The sequence below is a fragment of the Cucurbita pepo genome, chromosome 11 (assembly GCF_057944985.1).
Source record: "Cucurbita pepo subsp. pepo isolate OVF chromosome 11, ASM5794498v1, whole genome shotgun sequence".
In the NCBI taxonomy this organism is placed as follows: Eukaryota; Viridiplantae; Streptophyta; class Magnoliopsida; order Cucurbitales; family Cucurbitaceae; genus Cucurbita; species Cucurbita pepo.
The window spans coordinates 2,153,561-2,173,686 of record NC_141808.1 but is presented as its reverse complement, the minus strand read 5'-3'; the positions used below and the strand labels follow the sequence as shown (position 1 = coordinate 2,173,686).

General features: G+C 37.0%; 3 protein-coding genes across 10 annotated transcripts; 1 reads left to right on the top strand and 2 right to left on the bottom strand.

Annotated features, from left to right (window-relative positions):
- The first annotated feature begins 3,485 nt into the window (after positions 1 to 3,485).
- BIM2 (BES1-interacting Myc-like protein 2) lies at positions 3,486 to 9,474 on the top strand. 5 transcript variants are annotated; one of them, XR_002816684.2, is made up of 7 exons: positions 3,486 to 4,002; positions 4,346 to 4,430; positions 4,923 to 4,992; positions 5,111 to 5,206; positions 7,443 to 7,847; positions 8,663 to 8,792; positions 9,058 to 9,474. XR_002816684.2 is itself a non-coding variant. In XM_023690742.2 (7 exons), exons 1-7 carry the CDS (start codon positions 3,885 to 3,887, stop codon positions 9,160 to 9,162), a joined length of 1,002 nt encoding a protein of 333 aa, XP_023546510.1. In that variant the 5' UTR covers positions 3,486 to 3,884; the 3' UTR covers positions 9,163 to 9,474. The 5 variants fall into 5 exon arrangements, 3 of the variants coding, with proteins under 3 accessions (XP_023546510.1, XP_023546511.1, XP_086984415.1); XR_015422901.1 differs by having other exon boundaries at positions 8,627 to 8,792; XM_023690742.2 differs by having other exon boundaries at positions 7,443 to 7,840.
- A 1,849-nt stretch (positions 9,475 to 11,323) lies between these two features.
- On the bottom strand, positions 11,324 to 15,427 carry LOC111806017 (uncharacterized). Of its 4 annotated transcripts, none has more exons than XM_023691338.2 (5): positions 15,031 to 15,427; positions 13,434 to 13,549; positions 12,582 to 13,271; positions 11,859 to 12,343; positions 11,324 to 11,759 (listed from the first exon to the last, which is right to left on the bottom strand). In XM_023691338.2, exons 3-5 carry the CDS (start codon positions 13,245 to 13,247, stop codon positions 11,651 to 11,653), a joined length of 1,260 nt encoding a protein of 419 aa, XP_023547106.2. In that variant the 5' UTR covers positions 13,248 to 13,271; positions 13,434 to 13,549; positions 15,031 to 15,427; the 3' UTR covers positions 11,324 to 11,650. The 4 variants fall into 4 exon arrangements, with proteins under 4 accessions (XP_023547106.2, XP_086984414.1, XP_023547108.2 ...); XM_087128288.1 differs by having other exon boundaries at positions 15,043 to 15,427; XM_023691340.2 differs by lacking the exon at positions 15,031 to 15,427 and adding an exon at positions 14,605 to 15,008.
- A 1,837-nt stretch (positions 15,428 to 17,264) lies between these two features.
- Positions 17,265 to 20,053, bottom strand: LOC111805650 (D-aminoacyl-tRNA deacylase-like). The gene is made up of 5 exons (XM_087128153.1): positions 19,758 to 20,053; positions 19,495 to 19,664; positions 18,283 to 18,360; positions 17,839 to 17,985; positions 17,265 to 17,749 (listed from the first exon to the last, which is right to left on the bottom strand). The coding sequence occupies exons 1-3, from the start codon at positions 19,847 to 19,849 to the stop codon at positions 18,287 to 18,289; spliced, it is 336 nt and encodes a 111-aa protein (XP_086984279.1). The 5' UTR covers positions 19,850 to 20,053; the 3' UTR covers positions 17,265 to 17,749; positions 17,839 to 17,985; positions 18,283 to 18,286.
- Between the last annotated feature and the right edge of the window lie 73 nt (positions 20,054 to 20,126).

Below are 20,126 nucleotides of genomic sequence, written 5' to 3'. Positions count from 1 at the left end.
ACGGAATTTTTTATTATTCGACGAAGCTTAATACACGTATTTATCCATTTAATATCCCAAATATTTCTCTTTTTTTTCGCTATTTTACCAATTTAACCCTGTTCTTCTGTGAATTTTACACTCATTCAAATTTAAATCTATTTATTTATTTATTTATTTATTTACATATATTCACAAAATCAACTTAAACTCCAAATTTAATTAATAATTTCTTAATTTTACCTGTATTTTTTAATTTACTCCAAGTCAACTTTCACTGCTTCTCAGGATTAAAAAATAATATAATAAATTAATTTCAATTTTTACCGATTTACCCTTTATTTTTATTTTTATTTATTATTTGTGGTTTTTTCATTTCTTAGACTTCCCTTTTTCTAAATTACTTTTTAGTTTTTTTTTATATTTCTAATATTATTTAAATAGTCATTATAATTATACCTTGACTAAAAATCAAAAAATATTTTAAATAATTTAAAAATATAGAAGTATATTATTGGAATAACATGACTCGTAACTTCATTAATATACTATAGATTATAAATAATTTAATATATTAAAAAAAATATCATTGAATAATTTAATGAAAGTTATGGATAACCTTACCTTCGTGCTAAATTAAAATAGCCGTTATTACATGTTGGATTTAGTATTAAATTATGTTTTATTTATTAAAAAATAAATTGATGTCTCAATTTATGTTATTTAATTAATTTTTATGCGATGGGCGGTGGGATTTGGGGAAGCTTCTTCTGCCTTTTAAAATCTCTTTATTTTTATAATAATTATGGACTAAATAAATGCGAGATACATCACTCTGCCACGTGTCACACGTGTTTTAATTTTTTTTTCAGAAAAAACATTATTATAGTCAAAGGCGAATGTTTGACCAAAAAAGAAAACAGTAAAGGGAGGGTATAACTGTAATTAGTAACCTCAACCCTAAATAATTAAAAATAAATAAATTTATGTCTATTTGTTTTTTTGCTTTTAAATTTTCAGAAAATATTTAATAAAATCTTTCCATTTTTAAATTTGTATTTAATATTTTACAAATATGATCTGATTCGATTGTATGACCAATAATTCATATTAATTAAAATAATTTAAATATTAAACAAATCTAATATTATTTTTTATTCTATAAATTTGTTAAATATTTTTTTAAAGTCGGTCGGAAAAGTTAAGCCTAAATTTATTTATTTTTTAAGTGAGTTAAATAAATAAAAAAAATTAAGGGTTAATTATGGCAATTATCAAAAAGGCAACCGGCCCACCTGGATAAATCTGACAAGAGGGGGACAAAAGCCGGTGGTCGGTTAAGATTTGTGTTGCGTTTTGAAGCAGCTTTACCTAAATTAGTCCGCTCCCTTAATTTTCATTTATTCTAATTTTATGAAAATCCTATGTGGAATGTTGAAAATATTTATACTTGAAGTCTTTCACCATGTGGTTAATTTTGTTTTGTCAAGGTAACTCAACTATTTACCGTAATATTCCACTTTTTTAGAAAAGCGATGGGACAAGCCTTCTAACTAATGTCTTTGATCGAATATATCGAGGGTTGACGTGGCATTACATCATAGGTCCACCGCACTACGCTTTTGCCCTTTTTATTTGTCTGTCATGAATTGGGCCAAACTCGCAGGTTATTATAGCATCCAATTATTATCCGTATAAATATTCCTTCCTACTATCTTACTCCATTTTATTTATCTAGATAATTAAAACATTTATTTCAGCTCTTAAAAAAACTTATTTTGGTTACAATATTTTTTAATTTAATACTCGCCTCATATGTAAGTGACTTCAATTTACGCTCGTTGATATATATCTTTAAAATTACATCGTTTCTGTATCAAATAGTTTAAGAGCATAAAATATATATATATCTGTGGACATTTATGGATGATGTTGGGTTGAGTTCGACAAATGGGTCTTGCAGTCAAGCTCCCGTAAACATTATGGATGATGTTGGGTTGAGTTCGACAAATGGGTCTTGCAGTGAAGCTCCCATAGACATTATGGATGATGTTGGGTTGAGTTCGACAAATGGGTCTTGTAGTCAAGCTCCCGTATGCCTTTGCACTCGAGGGCCAATCTCTATCTACCTCGAGAAAATCTTTGCATACCTCTATTACCTTCTGGGAGACTTACGCCCCATAAAAAATTGTCTAGCTAAGCCTGTACCTTAGTTGTAGGTCTGGCACAAGTTTAGAATCCTAGCTCTTCCACAGTACTATCTCACTAATGGCTCAGATCCGGGAATGGGGCACTCTTTGCCCTCCACCTAAGCTACATAGGAAAGGCCCAAAGTCAGGAATAGTGAAATTTCACACCGTCTTTTTATCCACGGCTATATTTTTAGACTAAACTCAATTGTTTCGATAACCTAAACATAAAAATGTTAGGTTGGATTAATTTGAGTAATTCGAGGAATTTATTCAAATTTTTGTTTTCGCTAATATATAAAGCTACATATTTAATTTTTTTTAAATAGCAAAATAAATATTTTTAATTAAGTTAAATATTTATTTTGATAAATTATATTTGAAAGACTTAAAAAATTTATTTAATTATATTTCAATTTTTTTATATTTGAAATGAGAATATTAACAACCTAACTATTTAATTATTACTCTTTTTATAAAAAGAAGTGTCATTATATTATTAAAGAATAACTCGAATATCGTAATGATCAAATAAATAAATTAAAAAAATGGTGGACGGAAAAGTAATTAAGTAAAAAAATAAAAAATAAAAAAATAAAAAAATAAAAAAATAGTTTAAAAAAATGGCAAATTCATTGAACCTAAATTATGGGGAAGCGACAAAAAAGATTCTGCAATTTGTGAATGTACGGACACGTCATTCCAATTCCTGTGGGTGCGCGCACATGAGATTCTTTCCCGGGGCTCCGCCTCCGGTTTTCGTGGCGGATTTGTCTTATCACGTGTGGCCGCACGTATCTTATCATCGTGCATCCGCTTCACTATTGGGCGGGAGATTTTGATTTTGTAGATTCTCTTGTGATTGGGACCCACCGCCACGTCAGACAATGCAAAAACCCCAGTTCGCAAATCTGGACTCTCTAGGGACTAAGGCAACAATTTCATATGATTCTGAGGCCCTGAGTGTAAAATTTTGAAATTTAAATTAAAAGAATTAATTAATACAAAATTTAAAAAAATTGTACGAAATTAATTAATTTTTTTTAAAAGATTTGAAAATTCACCGACTAAATTTATATTTATTTAAAAATATTTAAAATAATATTAAATAATAATTCATCAGACATTTTAAAAATTAAAAAAATTAAATTTGTAATTTTATGTATATATGGGCCCAAGAGGCCCAAGAGGCTTTTTTATGCATATACGGGCTTTATGGATCCAATAATCGGCCCAATATAAAGCCCAACTTGCTGAATACAGATTTGGGCCGGCTCAAACGAGGGCTTAAAATGGATCGGCCTAAAAAGAGGGAAGTCACGAGCAAAGCATGCGCGCAGCTGTATGGGATTCTTGACGGATGCTTCCCTCTGAAACTCGCTCGTGTTCGGCAGCTGGCAAATCCGGCGGTCTAAAGCGCCCCCACGGCGGTTCCGTTCACTGATAACCGCCTAGAGGCGGCGGCGGCTCTCCTGCTCGGCCATTGATGTTACATCTTCCTTTCGTTAACATCAAATCTCAGCCAAGTTTCACAACCTTCTGTACTCTTTTCGTTCGGGGTTCTCAATAACATCGCACTTCGATTTTGGTGCTTGGCAGCGTCTTCGAATTGGTGCAATTCCGTAATCTTTCTGTTTGAGGAGCTGTACAGGGAGTTGAAGTGTCGGTAGAGAAGGATTGGAGGCGTGGACCGGCCAATCTGAATAAAATCCAAGTATGAGAACGGGGAAAAGCAATCAGGAAGATGAAGAGTATGAGGACGACGAGATGGTTGCTAAAAGAGAGGGGCCTTCTTCTACTTCCAACGCTAATAGTAGCATCGGAAATAGCAAAGGTATCTTGTTTATGCACGCTGGCCTGCTTCTAGATCCAATTCCTCGATTTTTGATGCAGTGTGATGTCATGCTGACATGCCCATAGTCTGCCCTTCTTAATTCGATGTATTTTTCCTCATGCTACTACTCCGTGTTCTTGATTTTATCGATTCTGTTCTCAATTGTGAATTTCAGTTGACCATGTTGCTCTCCCTGTATCTAAGTTTTATCCTCTGATCATATCTATGAAACTCTCAATTCGCCATCATTGATTCTAGCATCGGTTATTTAGGATTATGACGTTTCAAGGGATTGGTTTACTTTTATCAGTTATATTTAAATTGTAACTGAACTTGGACCCAGATGCGAAGAACAACGATAGGGCTAATGCCATACGGTCGAAGCACTCTGTCACCGAGCAGCGCAGAAGAAGCAAGATAAATGAGAGGTAATCTCTGCAAACAGTCATTCAGGAGTTTCAAGATTATTAGAGAGATTATCCTGATCACAACTTGCAGGTCTATTTTTTTCTTTTGTTTGTGAATCATGCCGTATGGTTGTAACGGCCCAAGCTCACTGCTAGTAGACATTGTCTTTTTTGGGTTTTCCCTTTCGGGCTTCCCCTCAAGGTTTTTAAAATCCGTTTTCTAGGGAGAGGTTTTCACACCCTATAAAGTTTGTTTCGTTGTTCTCCTCCCCAACCGATATGGGATCTCACAATGATGATTTTAGCTCATTGGTTAACATATTGTAGAGAATATGGACCTCCTATCTATGATCCGAGAAGGATTTTCCTTTATTACTTGAGTTTGGCGTCATGGGTTTCATCTATTCTTACGCCTTAAAGGAACTAGTCCACCCCTATTTTCAGGCCTGAATGATGCAATTATATTTCTCTTACCTCTGCAACATTAAACGACCAACCTCTATCTCATTTCAGATTCCAGATTTTGAGAGATCTTATACCTCACAGCGATCAGAAGAGAGATACCGCGTCATTTTTATTGGAGGTATACAGTCGCTTATTGAAATTGGGACAATGTTGAAGCTCAAAAGTATTTTTTCTTCATGCGCTACTCGGTAAAGCTTGCTCATCTGCCATTGACTAAAATTAGCCTTTCTATGCAGGTGATTGAGTATGTTCAGTATTTACAGGAGAAGGTGCAGAAGTACGAGGGTTCTTATCAGAATTGGAGTGGGGAGCCTACTAAGTTAATACCATGGGTAAATACCAAATGCTCTTCCTTTATTGCGTTTAGGAGTTTTCAGTCACTAACATGCTTGCCAGCTTTATTTTTGTAATAACGTTGCATAAGATTAGCTGTCTTATTAGTTGGTGGGACAACATGAGCGCTGTGTCCCTCAAATCTTTAATTGTGGAATTATTATTATAGTCCTTTCTGTTCCTTTGTATTGCATATGATCTGTCCCTTTTTTATTCACTTCCTAATAGACATTAAGCTAGTTTCCAGTGGCTCGAGGTGGGACATAGATGCAAAACATTGTTTTGGGATGATGCATTGGAAGATAATTATCCTCTAAAAACCACATTCCTCAGCTCATAAAATATGGACTAAGTTAGTTGTGAGAAGGATTATGCGGATGAATATATAAGGAGGTGGAGGGTTGCCGAAGAAGTCTGTCGGAAGACGAAATTATACCCCCTAATGCCAAGAGACGCCGTTCGATGTGCCAGTTCGGATCTTTCCCAACCAACAGTTTTATTAACTAAGCCCACAGATTTAGAGTTTGATCTTTGATAGGAATGTAATTAAGTTGGTGTCAAACGGAAAAACCTAGAAGAAAATTAAAATTCACCCGATTTGAATTTTGAAGTTTGAACCACTAAATGTTGCCTGTGGGGTGGGGGAATTTGCAAAGGCGATGCCCCAATTGGATGATTTCTTTGATTAGGTTAGTGCTGTGCAAGGAAAAGAATGGGATTTATCCGCATTTGCTTTCCACTGCAATTATGGTATAAGATATTTGAATGTAGCTACAGAATCATTTAATCTACAATGGGTTCTCATGCATCTATTGGGTGGAATACCCCATCTTACTGATGGGAGTGGTTTCAGTTGTAAGACAAAGATTGTTTGGGTCAACCTATCGTCTATTATGACGGAGCTATTGCAAAGATATCATAGGTTAGTTGACGGTGAGGCCTTGGGAGGAGACCAAGGTGGTAGAGTAGAGAAGTCTAGAGTTAATGCTTGTCCGAAATACTTTATATCCCATTTAATTCAGTCTGTAGGACAGTCTCATAAACTTCTAGTGGGGGTGAAAAGGAATTTTGTTATCACATGAACTTCGAGGGAAAAGGAAGTTTGGGTATAAAGGTAAAGACTTCGGATTGTACATACCCAAGAGTCACAGGGTTCAAAATCCTTCAAAGCCCCACTAAACTGCAAATATCTTGCCAATATCTCGACATAAATTGTTCATTATATTAGGTATTAGGCTCCGTTTATACCTAAGATAATTTGGATGATTTCTGGGAGTTCTGGGAGTTCTTTAATAGGTTTCCAGTTGCTTTATTCACTGTAGGAATTCTTTAATTTTTTAAGTAGTCACTGGTGATTGTATTAGTTTGTTGTTCAAGGCTGGTATATAGCCTTTATTGGAGGTCTCTAGGTTCTAAGAGGTATTATTTCATTTCAAGAATTCTCCAAGATTTGTGGTACTCTAGTTTTGGTATCAGAGCCCCTCGACAAGGGGACTATCATGGCTAGGGAAAGAACTCCACCAGCTCCAGCATTGATGCAGATCAGACCGGTGAAGGAGCTGAAATTCTCACCCCGCAAGCAATCTCTCAACGACTCCTTAGTATGGAAGAATCCATTGAAGAATTGAGAAATAGCCAATTGGAGGTTCACCAAATGGTGGTGGCTTTAACCGAGAAGATGGACAGTGTCCACTCAGCCAATTCATAACCCACTAGGCTCTAACGCAGCAGTACCCACTTACCCTGGAATACAGCAACCGCACAATCCAAGTAGACAACAAGAACAAGCAAGAAACCTTCAACCACCTCCTAACCAACCAATTCTAAATTATTACAGAGAAGAAGAGAAACACTTTCATCAAATCTCCTTTCAAAATTTGGCTAGATGGCTGCAAGAATTACTAAGAACTCCCACAGTCAATAAACAAAGCAACTGCAAACCTGTTAAACCAAGTAATGCTACATCAGAGAGGAACTCAGGGCTCTCTAACTACACTAAGGTCTTAATAATGTTTTTTTTTTCCAAGTAATAATGTCTGTTTCTATTCTATGATTCAAGTCCAACATTGATGTGCAAGTCGATAAATTTTACCTTTATTTCGACGTTATTTGCTTGCATTGGATAGTGGTTGATGCTTAATCTCATCTAGGATGTGTATAATTCTTAGAATCGGGAATTTTGTTCTGCTGAGAAAATTCTCTCTTTAATATTCTGAACTTTACTGTGTTATGCAGAGAAACAGTCATTGGCGTATGCAGACTTTTGTTGGTCATCCACAGTCTGTAAAAAATGGTTCTGCTTCAGGACCAACGTTTTCAGGGAAGTTTGATGACAACAACATTTCAATTTCCCCAGCCATGCTTGCAAGCTCACAAAATCCCCTCGACTCCCATTCAGGCAGAGATGTTCTGCAGGATGCTGACATAACAAATAAAGTTCCACTTCCCATGTCTCTGGAAGGAAATATACATGCTTCTATCCGTAGTGACGGTGTTCTTGATCAATCTCTCCAGATTCCAATTTCCGGTGGACAGGCAACGGAGTGTCCCATCGCCAACAATGCATCAAGCCAACCGGAAGAGATGGCTATTGAAGGGGGTACAATAAGCATTTCAAGTCTTTATTCAGAAGGGTCAGTTGTAAGATATATATATACTGATTTTGTTTCAAGTATTTTGATAGGTTATGGAGATAACATGAGCAGAAGTTTTATATTCACCTCCTTATACTGCAATTGTTTTAAATATACAAAGCATATTTTTTACAAAAAAAAAGAATCAAACTTTTTTTAAACCGCATAATTGTCTCCTGGATCCTGCTAAGTTCGAGATAGAACCATCGAGTTTCCACTGCTTTTATGGTTTGTCTTACAATTCGTTCTTGTTTTTACCACTCTGATCGTGTACTGCTTATTCAATTCACATATTTATCTTACATTGGCAAGTTCATGCACCAATTATTTATAAACACATATCCTAACATTTTAATATTAGTGTTTTCTTTGGACGGGAGGGGGAGTGTGGTGTCTTTGATGGAGGATACTCATCACAGGATGAACTTCAAAGCCTCTTTGAAGTGTTTGCGTCTCTTAATTGTTGCTTTATCTATTTTTATTTCAGTGTTTAGAACGATTGACATCTAGATACCTGGAAAGATGTTTTCACCAATTTTGTTGGAATTTTAACTCTAGGGCTTGATTTTGCAATGACCATATAGATGTTAAAACTTGAGCAATTATTTCATATCCATTGTATTGTCTTACTACATGGTTTAGATATTTCTTGATGAAGTTTCTTCCTATTTTATAAATATAGCTATAATAATGATTTGACCTTTAGTAGAGCTTGTTCAAATCCCAGCATATAGGATGTCTGAATAGTTGCTTTTGGAGGCGTTCATTTGCATGGTCTCTTCCTAGGATTTGGTAACAGCTCCGGAACTTGGTGCTAAGCAGGTTATTGAACAGCTTGACTCAAGCTCTGCAGAATACTGGACTGGATTTGTCACAGGCTAGTGTCTCCATTCAGGTTGATCTTGGAAAGAGAGCAAATAAAGGTCTCCCATTTGGAATGCCCATTTTTAAGGTATGAACTTGGACTCTCAGTTCTTGATTTTCTGGTGTACGGTTCGATATCGTGTTTTTCCTGATATTTTCCTCATCGTAGTAGAAAACAGGCAAGAAATTAGAGAACTATAATAGTAGCTTCAAATGTAGGAAATGAAACTAGAAATTCAATCTGAGAAACTTGCTGTGACAAAAATGTTGACATGAAAACATAGAACGCAACAGTTCAGACCAACAAATCTTTAGTCTTTCATATTGTTTTAAGCTCTCCAATTTCTGACCAGGAAACTGGCAACCCTTCCTCCTCCGGCCACCCTGCAATGGCACACGTAGGGGACCTGGGTAGTGGAGATGACTCAGAACAAGTGAAAAAGCGGCTAAGAACATGACGATCTGGCAACTCGAGTCCCCGGTTTATTACACTGCACACCGCATGGTTACTGTTTTTATTGTGAATCTCTGAATGTGATGTCTATTGTACAGATCCTCTTTTTTTTATCTTGCTTGGCATTTTACACAATTTCTTCAAGCTCATATTGCTATAACCATCAGTGTTAGGAAATCCAAGTTAAAATTTGGTACTCAGTTCCAAATTCTCCAGTTTCCATTGCTCTGTATTCTATGTTTGTAGTTGTATCACAATATAAATGGGAACCTCTCAAACAGAGCTTTAAAGAGGGCGTTTTATTTCCACTTTACTATATTGCTTGTCTCTACTGATTTCTCCCTTTTCTAATCTCTCAATGTTATTACATATTCTTCAAGATTCAACTATCTGATCTTGTGAATTGCTTATCTGATCCCTTTTCTATGACTAATTTCTCTGATCATAAGAACATTGCAACAGAATTGGACCAAAGAGGGCCGGAATCTGTGTTTATACAGGCAATTCCTTTGAGATTCTGAGCTTTCTGGGCAGTTCTAAATGAAGCAAATGCTGAAGCTCTGCTACTGCTCACTCAGGAAGATGCTAAGAGTATGCAATATAGATCTCTTTTATATATTCCGCTCACTCAGGAAGATGCTAAGAGTATGCAATATAGATCTCTTTTATATATTCCTGTCTTCCAGTCTATCTAATGTTCATCCATTAAATTGTACTAATGATGAAATGAATTTTTGAATTTGATCCATTTTGCAATTTCTAGGATTGATCATCCGAATGTTTGAACCTTGAGCCAAGAAACTCATTTCAATCGATTCGGAGGTCGTAATATCTAAAAATCGAGGTTCACATAGCTAAAAGGTCTCTATTTTTTAATTCACTAGGGTATTCGTGTCCTTTGATGTCGCATGTTTCATATCATATAAGTTCTTGATGGAAGGTTCCAACATTGTCCCCTTTTCTAGCAATGTACATTATTCTATGAAAATTCATGCCAATCATTTAAGGGTTTGTTAACCAACAAATTGTATGAACTTTGAGCAATAAGATATAGTAAGTAACAAATTCATTTGTTAAATCCCTTCATAAATGTCTTTTTATTAAATAGAGTTATGATGTGATTCTCTATGAATTTTATGATTTGCAATTGAATCGAGAAATGATTAACTATTCTACTTTGTTCAATATATATGCTTGAAAAGATAGAAGTTAATAGAGACATCTCTTGAAAGTGCTTCAAACCCTGTGTAATAGTCCAAACCCACTATTAGTAGATATCGTCCGATTTGGCTCGTTAATATCATTATTAGTCTCATAGTTTTAAAATGTGTATGCTAAAGAGAGGGTTTCACACCCGTACAACGAATGTTTCGTTCTACTTTCTAACTGATGTTGAATCTCACACCCTATCTCAAATGTCAAATGACATTTATAGACATAAAGTTGATTTGATTGCAAACGATAAATGAGGGCGGTAAGAAAGTAGGCACAAAGTCACTCATAGATTAGCATGAAATTTAAAAAATACATCAACTTAAATGGAAAGGTTTTCTCGACCAATGATGACACCAAGTTAGCTTTATTTCTTGTCACAATGATATTGCATTGATTCTATACACTTCACCATTGTTGCATGTTTATTCACTTTCCTCCATTTCCCTGTCTTGTCTTTTCACTACATTTCCCTGTCTTCTCCTTTTTCCTTTTCTTCTTCTACTTCAAATTCACCCACTACTTTGATATATTTAGACAAATAACCTAAAAGGAATCAAATCACACTTAATGAAATGGCTAGTTTTGGTTTCATTTAATTCTTTAAATAAGGTTTTAGTATGCTTTCTTCTTTTTCTATTCCTTTCTTCTAATTGACTTTCATCTGAAGTTTTCAGGTAGGTTTGGTTTTCAAACTTCCAATCTTAGCTATCAATCTTAGCTAGTAGTCAAGATTCAACCCCGCTCAACTCAACAGTTACATCAACAAAGAAATGAGATCCCACGTCAGTTGGGGAAACGAAATATTCCTTATAAGGGTGTGAAAACTTTTCCCTAGTAGACGCATTTTAAGATCGTGAGGCTAACGGTGATACATAACAAACCAAAACAGACAATATCGGCTAACGATGAGTTTGGGCTATTACAAAAGAAAACCATCCAAGTCTTGGAAGAACAAGAAAACTTCTATCCATTTTCATGGCCAACCATGTCATACCATCCTTGTATAAATCAAAGAGCCCTACAAATGAGTGATTGGTAACAAGAAAGAACCATGGTTTACAAGCATAGGAGAAACATGGCCGACTGGTGAATTTTTCAGAGAGAGAGAGATAAGGTATACTAATACCTTAAATTTCACATAATAGGCCAAACTGTAAAGAATAACTATGAATGAAGTGCACAGCCTCCAGTAAATAATACATCTACTTACATGTGTGTGGAAATAAATTTGGATGATGCACAAACATAATCTTACTCGAGAGATAGCAACGAACCAATCAAAATCTGCAACATAGAAGGCCCTCCCTCCAACCTCTGTACTTCCGGTAATGCCTCCGTTCAGCTTTTACCATTTTAACCGGGCTGCTATTCCATTCAGACTGCAATCTATAAAACCAGAGAGGTAATATAATTTACCTTAGATTATAATTTAGAAAGGGATAGGGAAGGAAGAAGCTTGAGAGGTGAAGTTAGATTGTGACTTACATGGGAAAGGCAAAAGAACGTGTGCTTGTTGTGCTACTTTCCGATCGAAGAGAGACGCTTCCAGGCCCCGTAATAAGACTAGCTAATGGATCTGCAGCAGAGAAACTACACTCGCCAATGTCGTATGTGGACTGACTTGAAATTTGTCGACTATCTGATGTTCTACATTCCAGATTGGTTGAAACTTGTGTTCCCGAATCGCTTCCACGCCACTCCTGTGTCCCTGCACTGCTGGTTATGGGTGCAGGATAGTTTAAGTTGGTATTTCCATGATGTTCTTCTGCACCATTGCCCACAGGAGAGATCGAATTGAAATTATATGCAATACTTCCATTCTCAGATTCATTGTTATAAGCTGACTGATGTGTTCGGTTGACATGTTTTGGTGGTTCTGCTGTAGAACCCAGAGCAGAATTGCTATTGCAAGATTCAACAGACTTGGAACCCGAATCGGGGTCATCCGACTTCTCTTTTTCACCAGATATCTGCAATCAAAAGAAATTCAATCTACATCAACCAATTCTAAGAAGCATCAAACATGAGAAGTTTTGAGCCACTAGAGCTAAAATTGCTTCGCCATTGTACTGAAAGTACCCATTTGAATTCCACTATTTATTGCATTAGTTATAATTCAAAGCCATCTTCAACATATGCAGACTAAAAATACAACAAACAAGAAGTGCAGAAGGACATGATTAATAACTTGGCTAGAAATATGCATACCTGGACACCTATGTTGTTGAAAGACTCGGAAGAGTAACCTTTCTTAACTAGCTTTTGCATCGAAACTTTTGGCTCACTCGGATTGAATTTTGTTTCCTTCGCATCATTATGAGTAGTCCAGTCCATGGCAAAGTGATCTTCTAAAGAAACCTTTTGATCATCTGCTATGGATTTGGACATCTCAGAAGAATTCTCTTGTTCTTTTACAGATCCTTCGGTTTGATCTTTCTCCAGAGGCACGATTTTGCAGATCGACTTCTCGTCCTTACTTCTAAAGAAGTAATTGTCCAAAGAAGTCACCCCTTCATCAATGCAGATATCCTTCACATCATTGACATTAATTTCTTTGTCATAAGCTATCGTTTTTGACATTTGACATTCCATGACACTTTTGTCCACATATGAGAATAAGGGTTTCATATTGGATGGTGCAGCAAATGCACTAATGGCATCAGCATTATCCACAGAACAACCCACAGACGAGCCATTAATCTTTGTAGTCATGCAACTATTCCCATCACTAGAGAAATATGAAGATTGAGATGAATCCTCCTGGTTTATCCTCTCTTGACATGAGAGACCAATTGGATTGATACTCATGACCCGGTGTTGCAACTTACTGTAATTGCATTCGAGAGATTCTGGAACACAATTTGGGCTAGTCATTGAATGGTAAATGAAGAACACTTTCTGCAGATACATGATAACAAATGCATGTTAGAACAACAAATTGTGTAAATAGTACCAAAATGATAAAGATCAAATAATCTCTTCTTTACAAAACAACATAAGATCAGTAATAAAAATGCAGAACTTTCAAGTAGAATACAAGACAAAAGAAAATGTTGTTACCCAGTTTCTCAGTTTACAAAAATCATGGAGGCAAAGGACCTTCAAAAGAATCAAACTTCGTGAAAGATAGCACGAACACACGACAGTCAGCAGCTAAGAGCTATCCCTAAGCAAACCTGCCATAAAACATCAATTTATTGAAACAGAAATCCTAGAACTTGGTAAATTGCTGTGAATGGAAGATGAAGAAGAAAAGAAACTATACTTAAAAGGAAGAGTAATACATAAATTTTGCAGTCACAATCAAACAGAACAACATCATAGCCACTTCGATGCTAAAACAGAGTGAAGAGCAAAAGGCATTCCAAGAAATGGATCATCAGCTGTGACTGTAACCCATTGAAAACTCCTATATATTCTCCTCAGATAGTGTAATATCTCAACTGTTCTAAAGCAAAACAGGAGAATCTATTTTAATGATAATAAAGAGAAAAAGGTTGAGTTCAAACTGGAAAAAGCCAAAAACCAAAAGAAAAAAAAAGGCCCAACTATTCTAACAGTTATGCATACAATGAAATATCATGTCAGCTCCTAGGTGATTGACCAGGTGCCGAGGTCTGGCCCCTCCAGAATCACTTATTAAAGAACCATATAGAATCGGCTAATTAATAATAGAAAGCAGTGAGTTTTGTATAAAAATTAATTAATCTCAACACAGAACGCTCAATTAAATCAACAGAATCAAGAACACTCAGACTAAATTATCACAGTAAAGTGCATATAAAAGTCATTATTACATGATTAGTTCATTCAAGATATAAATTTAAAAACTCTCTGGGCTATACGTGCTGGGATCCAAAATCCTGTTACCAATACTCGAAAACAAAAAGAGAAAAAGACGAGTGGTAAAAAAGTCGGAAGAACTTTTCAAAAGCAAACAAAACTTTCAACAGAAACATCATAACTTAAAATGATTGTATCAACCAAAAAAAAAAAAAAAAAAAAAAAATCCCCACATATTCTCCTTTATCTTCAACTAATGATGAAATGAAATCGACCCCGACGCCCAACCTCCACCTCTTGTTAATGGGGAAAAAAGGTAAACCAGCAGAAGGAATTCAAAGCATCAGAGAATGGGGAAAAGAAATATATGCTGGCAGGGAAGTCAAAAATTCAAACAACAATATAATACAGAGTTGAAGAAGAAATTGTGTAGAACAAAAATATGGACCTCCATATAAAAATCGTGAAGCAGAGATTGGAGGTTCACTAAAATTGAGGCAGAAACCCCCTGATAATAAAAAAATGGTGTAGAAAATGGGCGAAAGGAGCGCCCTAGTTTGGTGATTGAATTTATGGAACAGAGAGAGAGTGAAATTTGAAGAAATGATGGAACTGAGTCAGAGTGGCTTGCCTATTTCTGTTATCAGCCTCAAAAAAAGGTCACCTGCCATGGCAGATTACACAGAACCTCTTTCTCTTTCTCTTTCTTTCTCGCATTGCAATTAATAAAGGAAGCGAAACTAAGAGAGACACAAATGCTCTTACCGACTCCGTTTCCTAATTAATACTCCGGAGATACAGTATTCAATGATATTTCCTTCGATAAACCCTAAACCTAAACCCGCTGTCTTTCTTTGAACTTCAAATTACTTACCAAATCAAATACCTGCTCCTCCTCCTTCTACACCGGAATTACTCCTCGAAGCTCCGTCGTATGCCGAGTTTCCGATCACCGGAGCAGAACAATCGAAAAAGACGTCCGTCGTCCTTCTCCGCTTCTCCGATCCTCTGTCGCTTAATTTCTATCGTAACTAAAAGCCGCTTTGTAATTATCGACTTCAGGTGACTGAGAGAATTCTTAAAAAAAATCTTCAGGTGTTGACAAATCAAATACAGATTCCAATACAGCCTCGTGTATTCCGGCCGGAGATTTGTGAAACTGTCTCTCGCCGGTAAATTCAACTGACCGGAAGTTACAGTAACTCCGGCGATTTGTAAACGCCGCTGCAGTAAGCTTCAGAATCCATTCTTTTGTTGCCAAATGTATTAATATGCATCGTTTTCTCTATATTAATTGATTTATATATTTTATTTTCGCCAAGTGGGGACCACAACCTACCGTGATTGTGTACGGTCGTGCCTAGAGTTAAATCTTGACCGCGGAATTATGGCCGTTGGATTTTTGTTTTTAATGTCATCATGAGATGACGGTGGCTATTTTATTATGGTAGGACACGTGTCACTGAAATTCGCTCGCAGGTGTGTTCAAGACACAAGTACATGGAAACTTCCGTATCACGTATGATGACGTAATTGACGATCAATTTACAGCCGTTGATTTTCTTTAATTGGAAATTTTTTTAATTTATTATTTAATGACGGAAATTAATATAAAAATAGAAAATATTTTTAAATAAAAGGAAGATTTTCCATTGGTTAGTTATTTTATAATTAAATATGGAAACAATTTATTTCTTAAAATATATATATTTTTTTAGAAATATGTGTTTGGTAGAAAATTAAAAAATTGGATCCCAATTTTTTAAAATTGCATTTTGCAAATTTGGCCAAATATTAATATGATATTACAAATTTAGCAACTAATTTTACAATTATTTGCAAATATAGGAACAAGTTATAACCCGAACCTAACCGAATCAAATTTGTAAAAAGTCCATAATTCCCGTAAACGTTGGCATATCTTATTGGTGTCTCGTTATGAAGATTAAATTAATGTGTATTTCAAGTATAACATCGCTAGCAGATATTGTATTTTAGCTCGTTACGTATCACCGTCAGCTTCAGAATTTTGAAACAAGTCTACTAGGTATAGAGATTTTCACACCTTTATAAAGAATGTTTCGTTCCCCTCTCCAACCAATGTGGGATCTCACAGTCCACCCCCTTACCAACGTCCTCACTTGCACACCACCCGGTGTCTAGCTCTGATACCATTTGTAACAACCCAAACCCACCGCTAGTATATATTGTCCGTTTTAACCCGCTACATATCGTTGTCAGCCTCAGGATTTTAAAACGCGTCTACTAGGGAGAAGTTTCCACACCTTTATAAAGAATATTTCATTCCTCCCTCCAACCAATGTGAGATCTCACAGTCCACCTCCTTTAGGAGACCAATGTCCTCGCTTCGCTGGCACACCACTCGGTGTCTAGCTCTATACCATTTATAACAACCCAAACTTACTGCTAGCAGATATTGTCCGCTTTAACCTGCTACATATCGTTGTCAGCCTCAGGATTTTAAAACGTGTCTACTAAAGAGAGGTTTTCTACACCTTGAATGCTTTGTTCCCCTAATATAACGGACAAAACGGACAATGTCTACTAGCAGTGGGTCCTCAAACGACAAGAAAAAGTTCGTTATTTTCATGCTTGAATGCTCCATTTGTCCAGTGGGGGGATCCAATTGGGTTTGCCCTAAATTCTGAGGGTCTGCCTGCCCTTAAAAACTTTAAGAATAAGAACTTTAATGGAAAGAGACATGGTGACCCCTACCCAATTTGTAGATACCTAAAAATACCTTTTGTTTTCCTTTAGGTACCCATTTTTTGGCCTATGGTTTTGAAATTGATATCAATAGAAAGGGATGTCTCAACTGCCTTAAAATCATCACTTTCATTAGCATTCATTTGTAATTTAATGTTGCTTCGATATAGAATTGCCAACTCCCTCCGAAATATGATTGTTTGTCGATCACATTAATACCATACAAGTTTAAGTCGGGGAGAGTTTGTGGGTTGGATCGATCGGGGAGAGTTTGTGGATTGGATCGGGTCAGGTTGGAACATTTTCTAAACCCAACTCAATTGTTCGAGTCTAATTTTTTTCATCTCAAACAACATTTATTAAATAACGAACTCAATCAGCTTAACTATAAAATTTTTTAGTTCAATTGGTTACCGGGGAGAGTTTGTAGGTTGGAATGAGTCGAGTATTCAAATAAGTTCATAACTCAACCAAAACTACACAAATTGTCCTAAAGTAGCGAAATTCCTTGTCGGGTAAGTTCCGACCTGCACGAAAGGCATAACGATTTGGGCACTGTCTCGGAGAAAAGCTCGGTGAAATAGACATGTCTGTGAATATGCAGACTACCTGCACCTGGACATACAGACCCTATGAAGCTCCACTATTCCCTCGAATTGGTTTTGGGCCTTTCCTGAGTAGCTTATTAGGGGGGTCGTTAAATTTTTTGAACACCCCTACCAGACATTTTTTATAACCATTTCTTCACAATTTTTTTGGGCCTTGGCAGACGCATTTTAAATCTGGAGGGGAAGTTCGAAAGGAAAAGTCATGTTGTCACAGATAATCAGTAGAAGTCGACATTCTTCTGCTAGCCCTTGAAACTCCTACAGTTCAACACCAGAAGCCGATGTCATGCTAAAAAACAGTGCACGAAAGGCCACCCGTTCGAGTTTACAAAATCAATCGAACTTACTTGTTATCAAGGTGTGCTATGCTCTCTCCACCACGGAAAGCCAATTTTTAGTAGCCTTGAATGCTGCTTTAATCGACTCTCTCCAGCTCCCCCCGATACCTTTGTCGTTCGTATTTCCCTTCGACTGGTTCGGATCTTCCATTGGGGCTGCGGAGATAATAAAACAGCATAAGGGCCTGCGGAGATTATTAACATGTTTTTCCAACCTATATCTTCCCACCTACGGGACATGAGCTTTCGAGAGCCCGATCCGAATCTAAATAATTTTTTATGTATGTCTTCTGTCTTTCAGCTCAAGGGATACAGAGAAAGACAGACCTACCTATTTTGAAAATATTTCAAAGCGACAAAAATTCGAGATAAAGACACGTCTACTACTGAACTTATGAACGCTAAAGAAATGATCCATTAACGGGAAGAACAGCCTGACCGACCAATACTTACAGAACTATGTCCATGTGGCGAGGTGCATAATGTCCACCCCCGATGCCAAGAAGGACTTTATTGTTCTTGTTATGTTCCCTGCATCACAATGACGATATCAAATTATATAACATAGAAATGTTCGACGAAAAGATAATATCGTTGAGCAAATGGTAGAACGATGCAAAGCATATCATCGAGGGGAGGGAAAATTATAAAGGCATCGAAATTAAAAATTTGTTAACACTTGAAAACATATTGATCGAGTTATGTAGTTAGTAACTTAATTCATAATAAAACATTCATTATAAGGGTGCAGAAACCTCTCACGAGTAGAGGTGTTTTAAAACCTTGAAGGGAGGCCCAGAAGAAAAAGCACAAAGAAAACAATATTTGCTAGCGATAGTTACATACACATCTTTTCCATGGGTCGACTTAGAAATTATTTTGAATAATGCAAACCAACAAATGAGTGATAAACGACAATATAAAGAGATCGAGCTAGCTTCGGTGACATGTTATGAAGTAGATAGAGCAATTATAAATTTAAATAATAGTTGGAAATGTAACGGTCGAAGCCCACCACTAGATATTGTCCTATTTGGGCTTTTCCTTTCAGGTTTTCCCTCAAGGTTTTAAAACGAGTCTGCTAGGGAGAGGGTTCTACATCCTAATACATCGTTTTCCTCTCCAACCGAGGTGGGATCTCACAGAAAAGATCACAATCCACCCCCTTCGGGATCATCGTCCTCGATAGCATTCGTTCCCTTCTCCAATCCATGTGGGACCCCCAATCCACCCATTCAGGCCCAGCGTGCTAGGGAGAGGTTTCCACACCCTTGTAAAGAATGCTTCGTTCTCCTCCCCACCGATATGGGGTCTCACAATCCACCCTTTAGGGCCAGCATCCTCGATGACACTCGTTCCCTTCTCCAATCAATGTGGGATCCCCTAATCCAATCCCTTTGAGGCCCAATGTCTTTATTTGGACACCGCCTCGTGTCCACCCCCTTCAAGGCTCAACCTCCTCACTGACACATCCCCTATTATCGGGCTTTGCTACCATTTGTAACAGTTCAATGGCTGACACATCCCCTAATGTCAGGTTTTGATACCATTTGTAACAGCTCAATGGTTGGAGAGGGGAATGAACAACATAATATCTACTTTTGATAATATCTACTATTGATATGTTGATTAAAGAACCTGAGTAAAGAAACACTGGAATCGTACCAATCCGATGAACAGTGAGGGCAGGACGATTCGAAACGGCAGTATGCCGGTTGAAGAAAATGACCTCGTCCACGACCTCGCCAGCAAGTTCCTCCCAACGATTATCGAGGTCGTCCTCAACCACAATGCTCCTACCGTGTTGCAGCAGCCTCACCTCTCGATTAGCGAAGCTTTTCATTTCCAAATCAACAGAAAAATCCGATTAATCGAAGGGAGAAACAGAAACACTTAAAATTGGAAATCGGTGGAGGAGATTAGAGGACCTAGAGAGAAGGATCCGGGGCGCCATCCGGGCATGGCGAGGAGCGTTTGCAGGATTGATGGAAACTGTCGTTGCCGCCACTAACATCGCCATGGTTGCCTCTTTGTTGCTCTTTCTGTGAATTGAGTGTTTAACAGAGCGAGATGGTTGTTGAATCGAATTTCTATGGGCGCCTCAGCCAACAGATTCTTGAGATTCTTCTGCAGGTGCGTTTCCGGCGGTTCGCATCTGCTTTGGCACTCAAGACCGCTGCGATGGGTCCCGTCCCCCACCTTGCTTGGCTTCGTGCTCTAGTAACTGTAAATATATCTCACAATATTAATCAAAAGCTACGGATTAATACCTACAAATAATTAAAATATAAATTAAT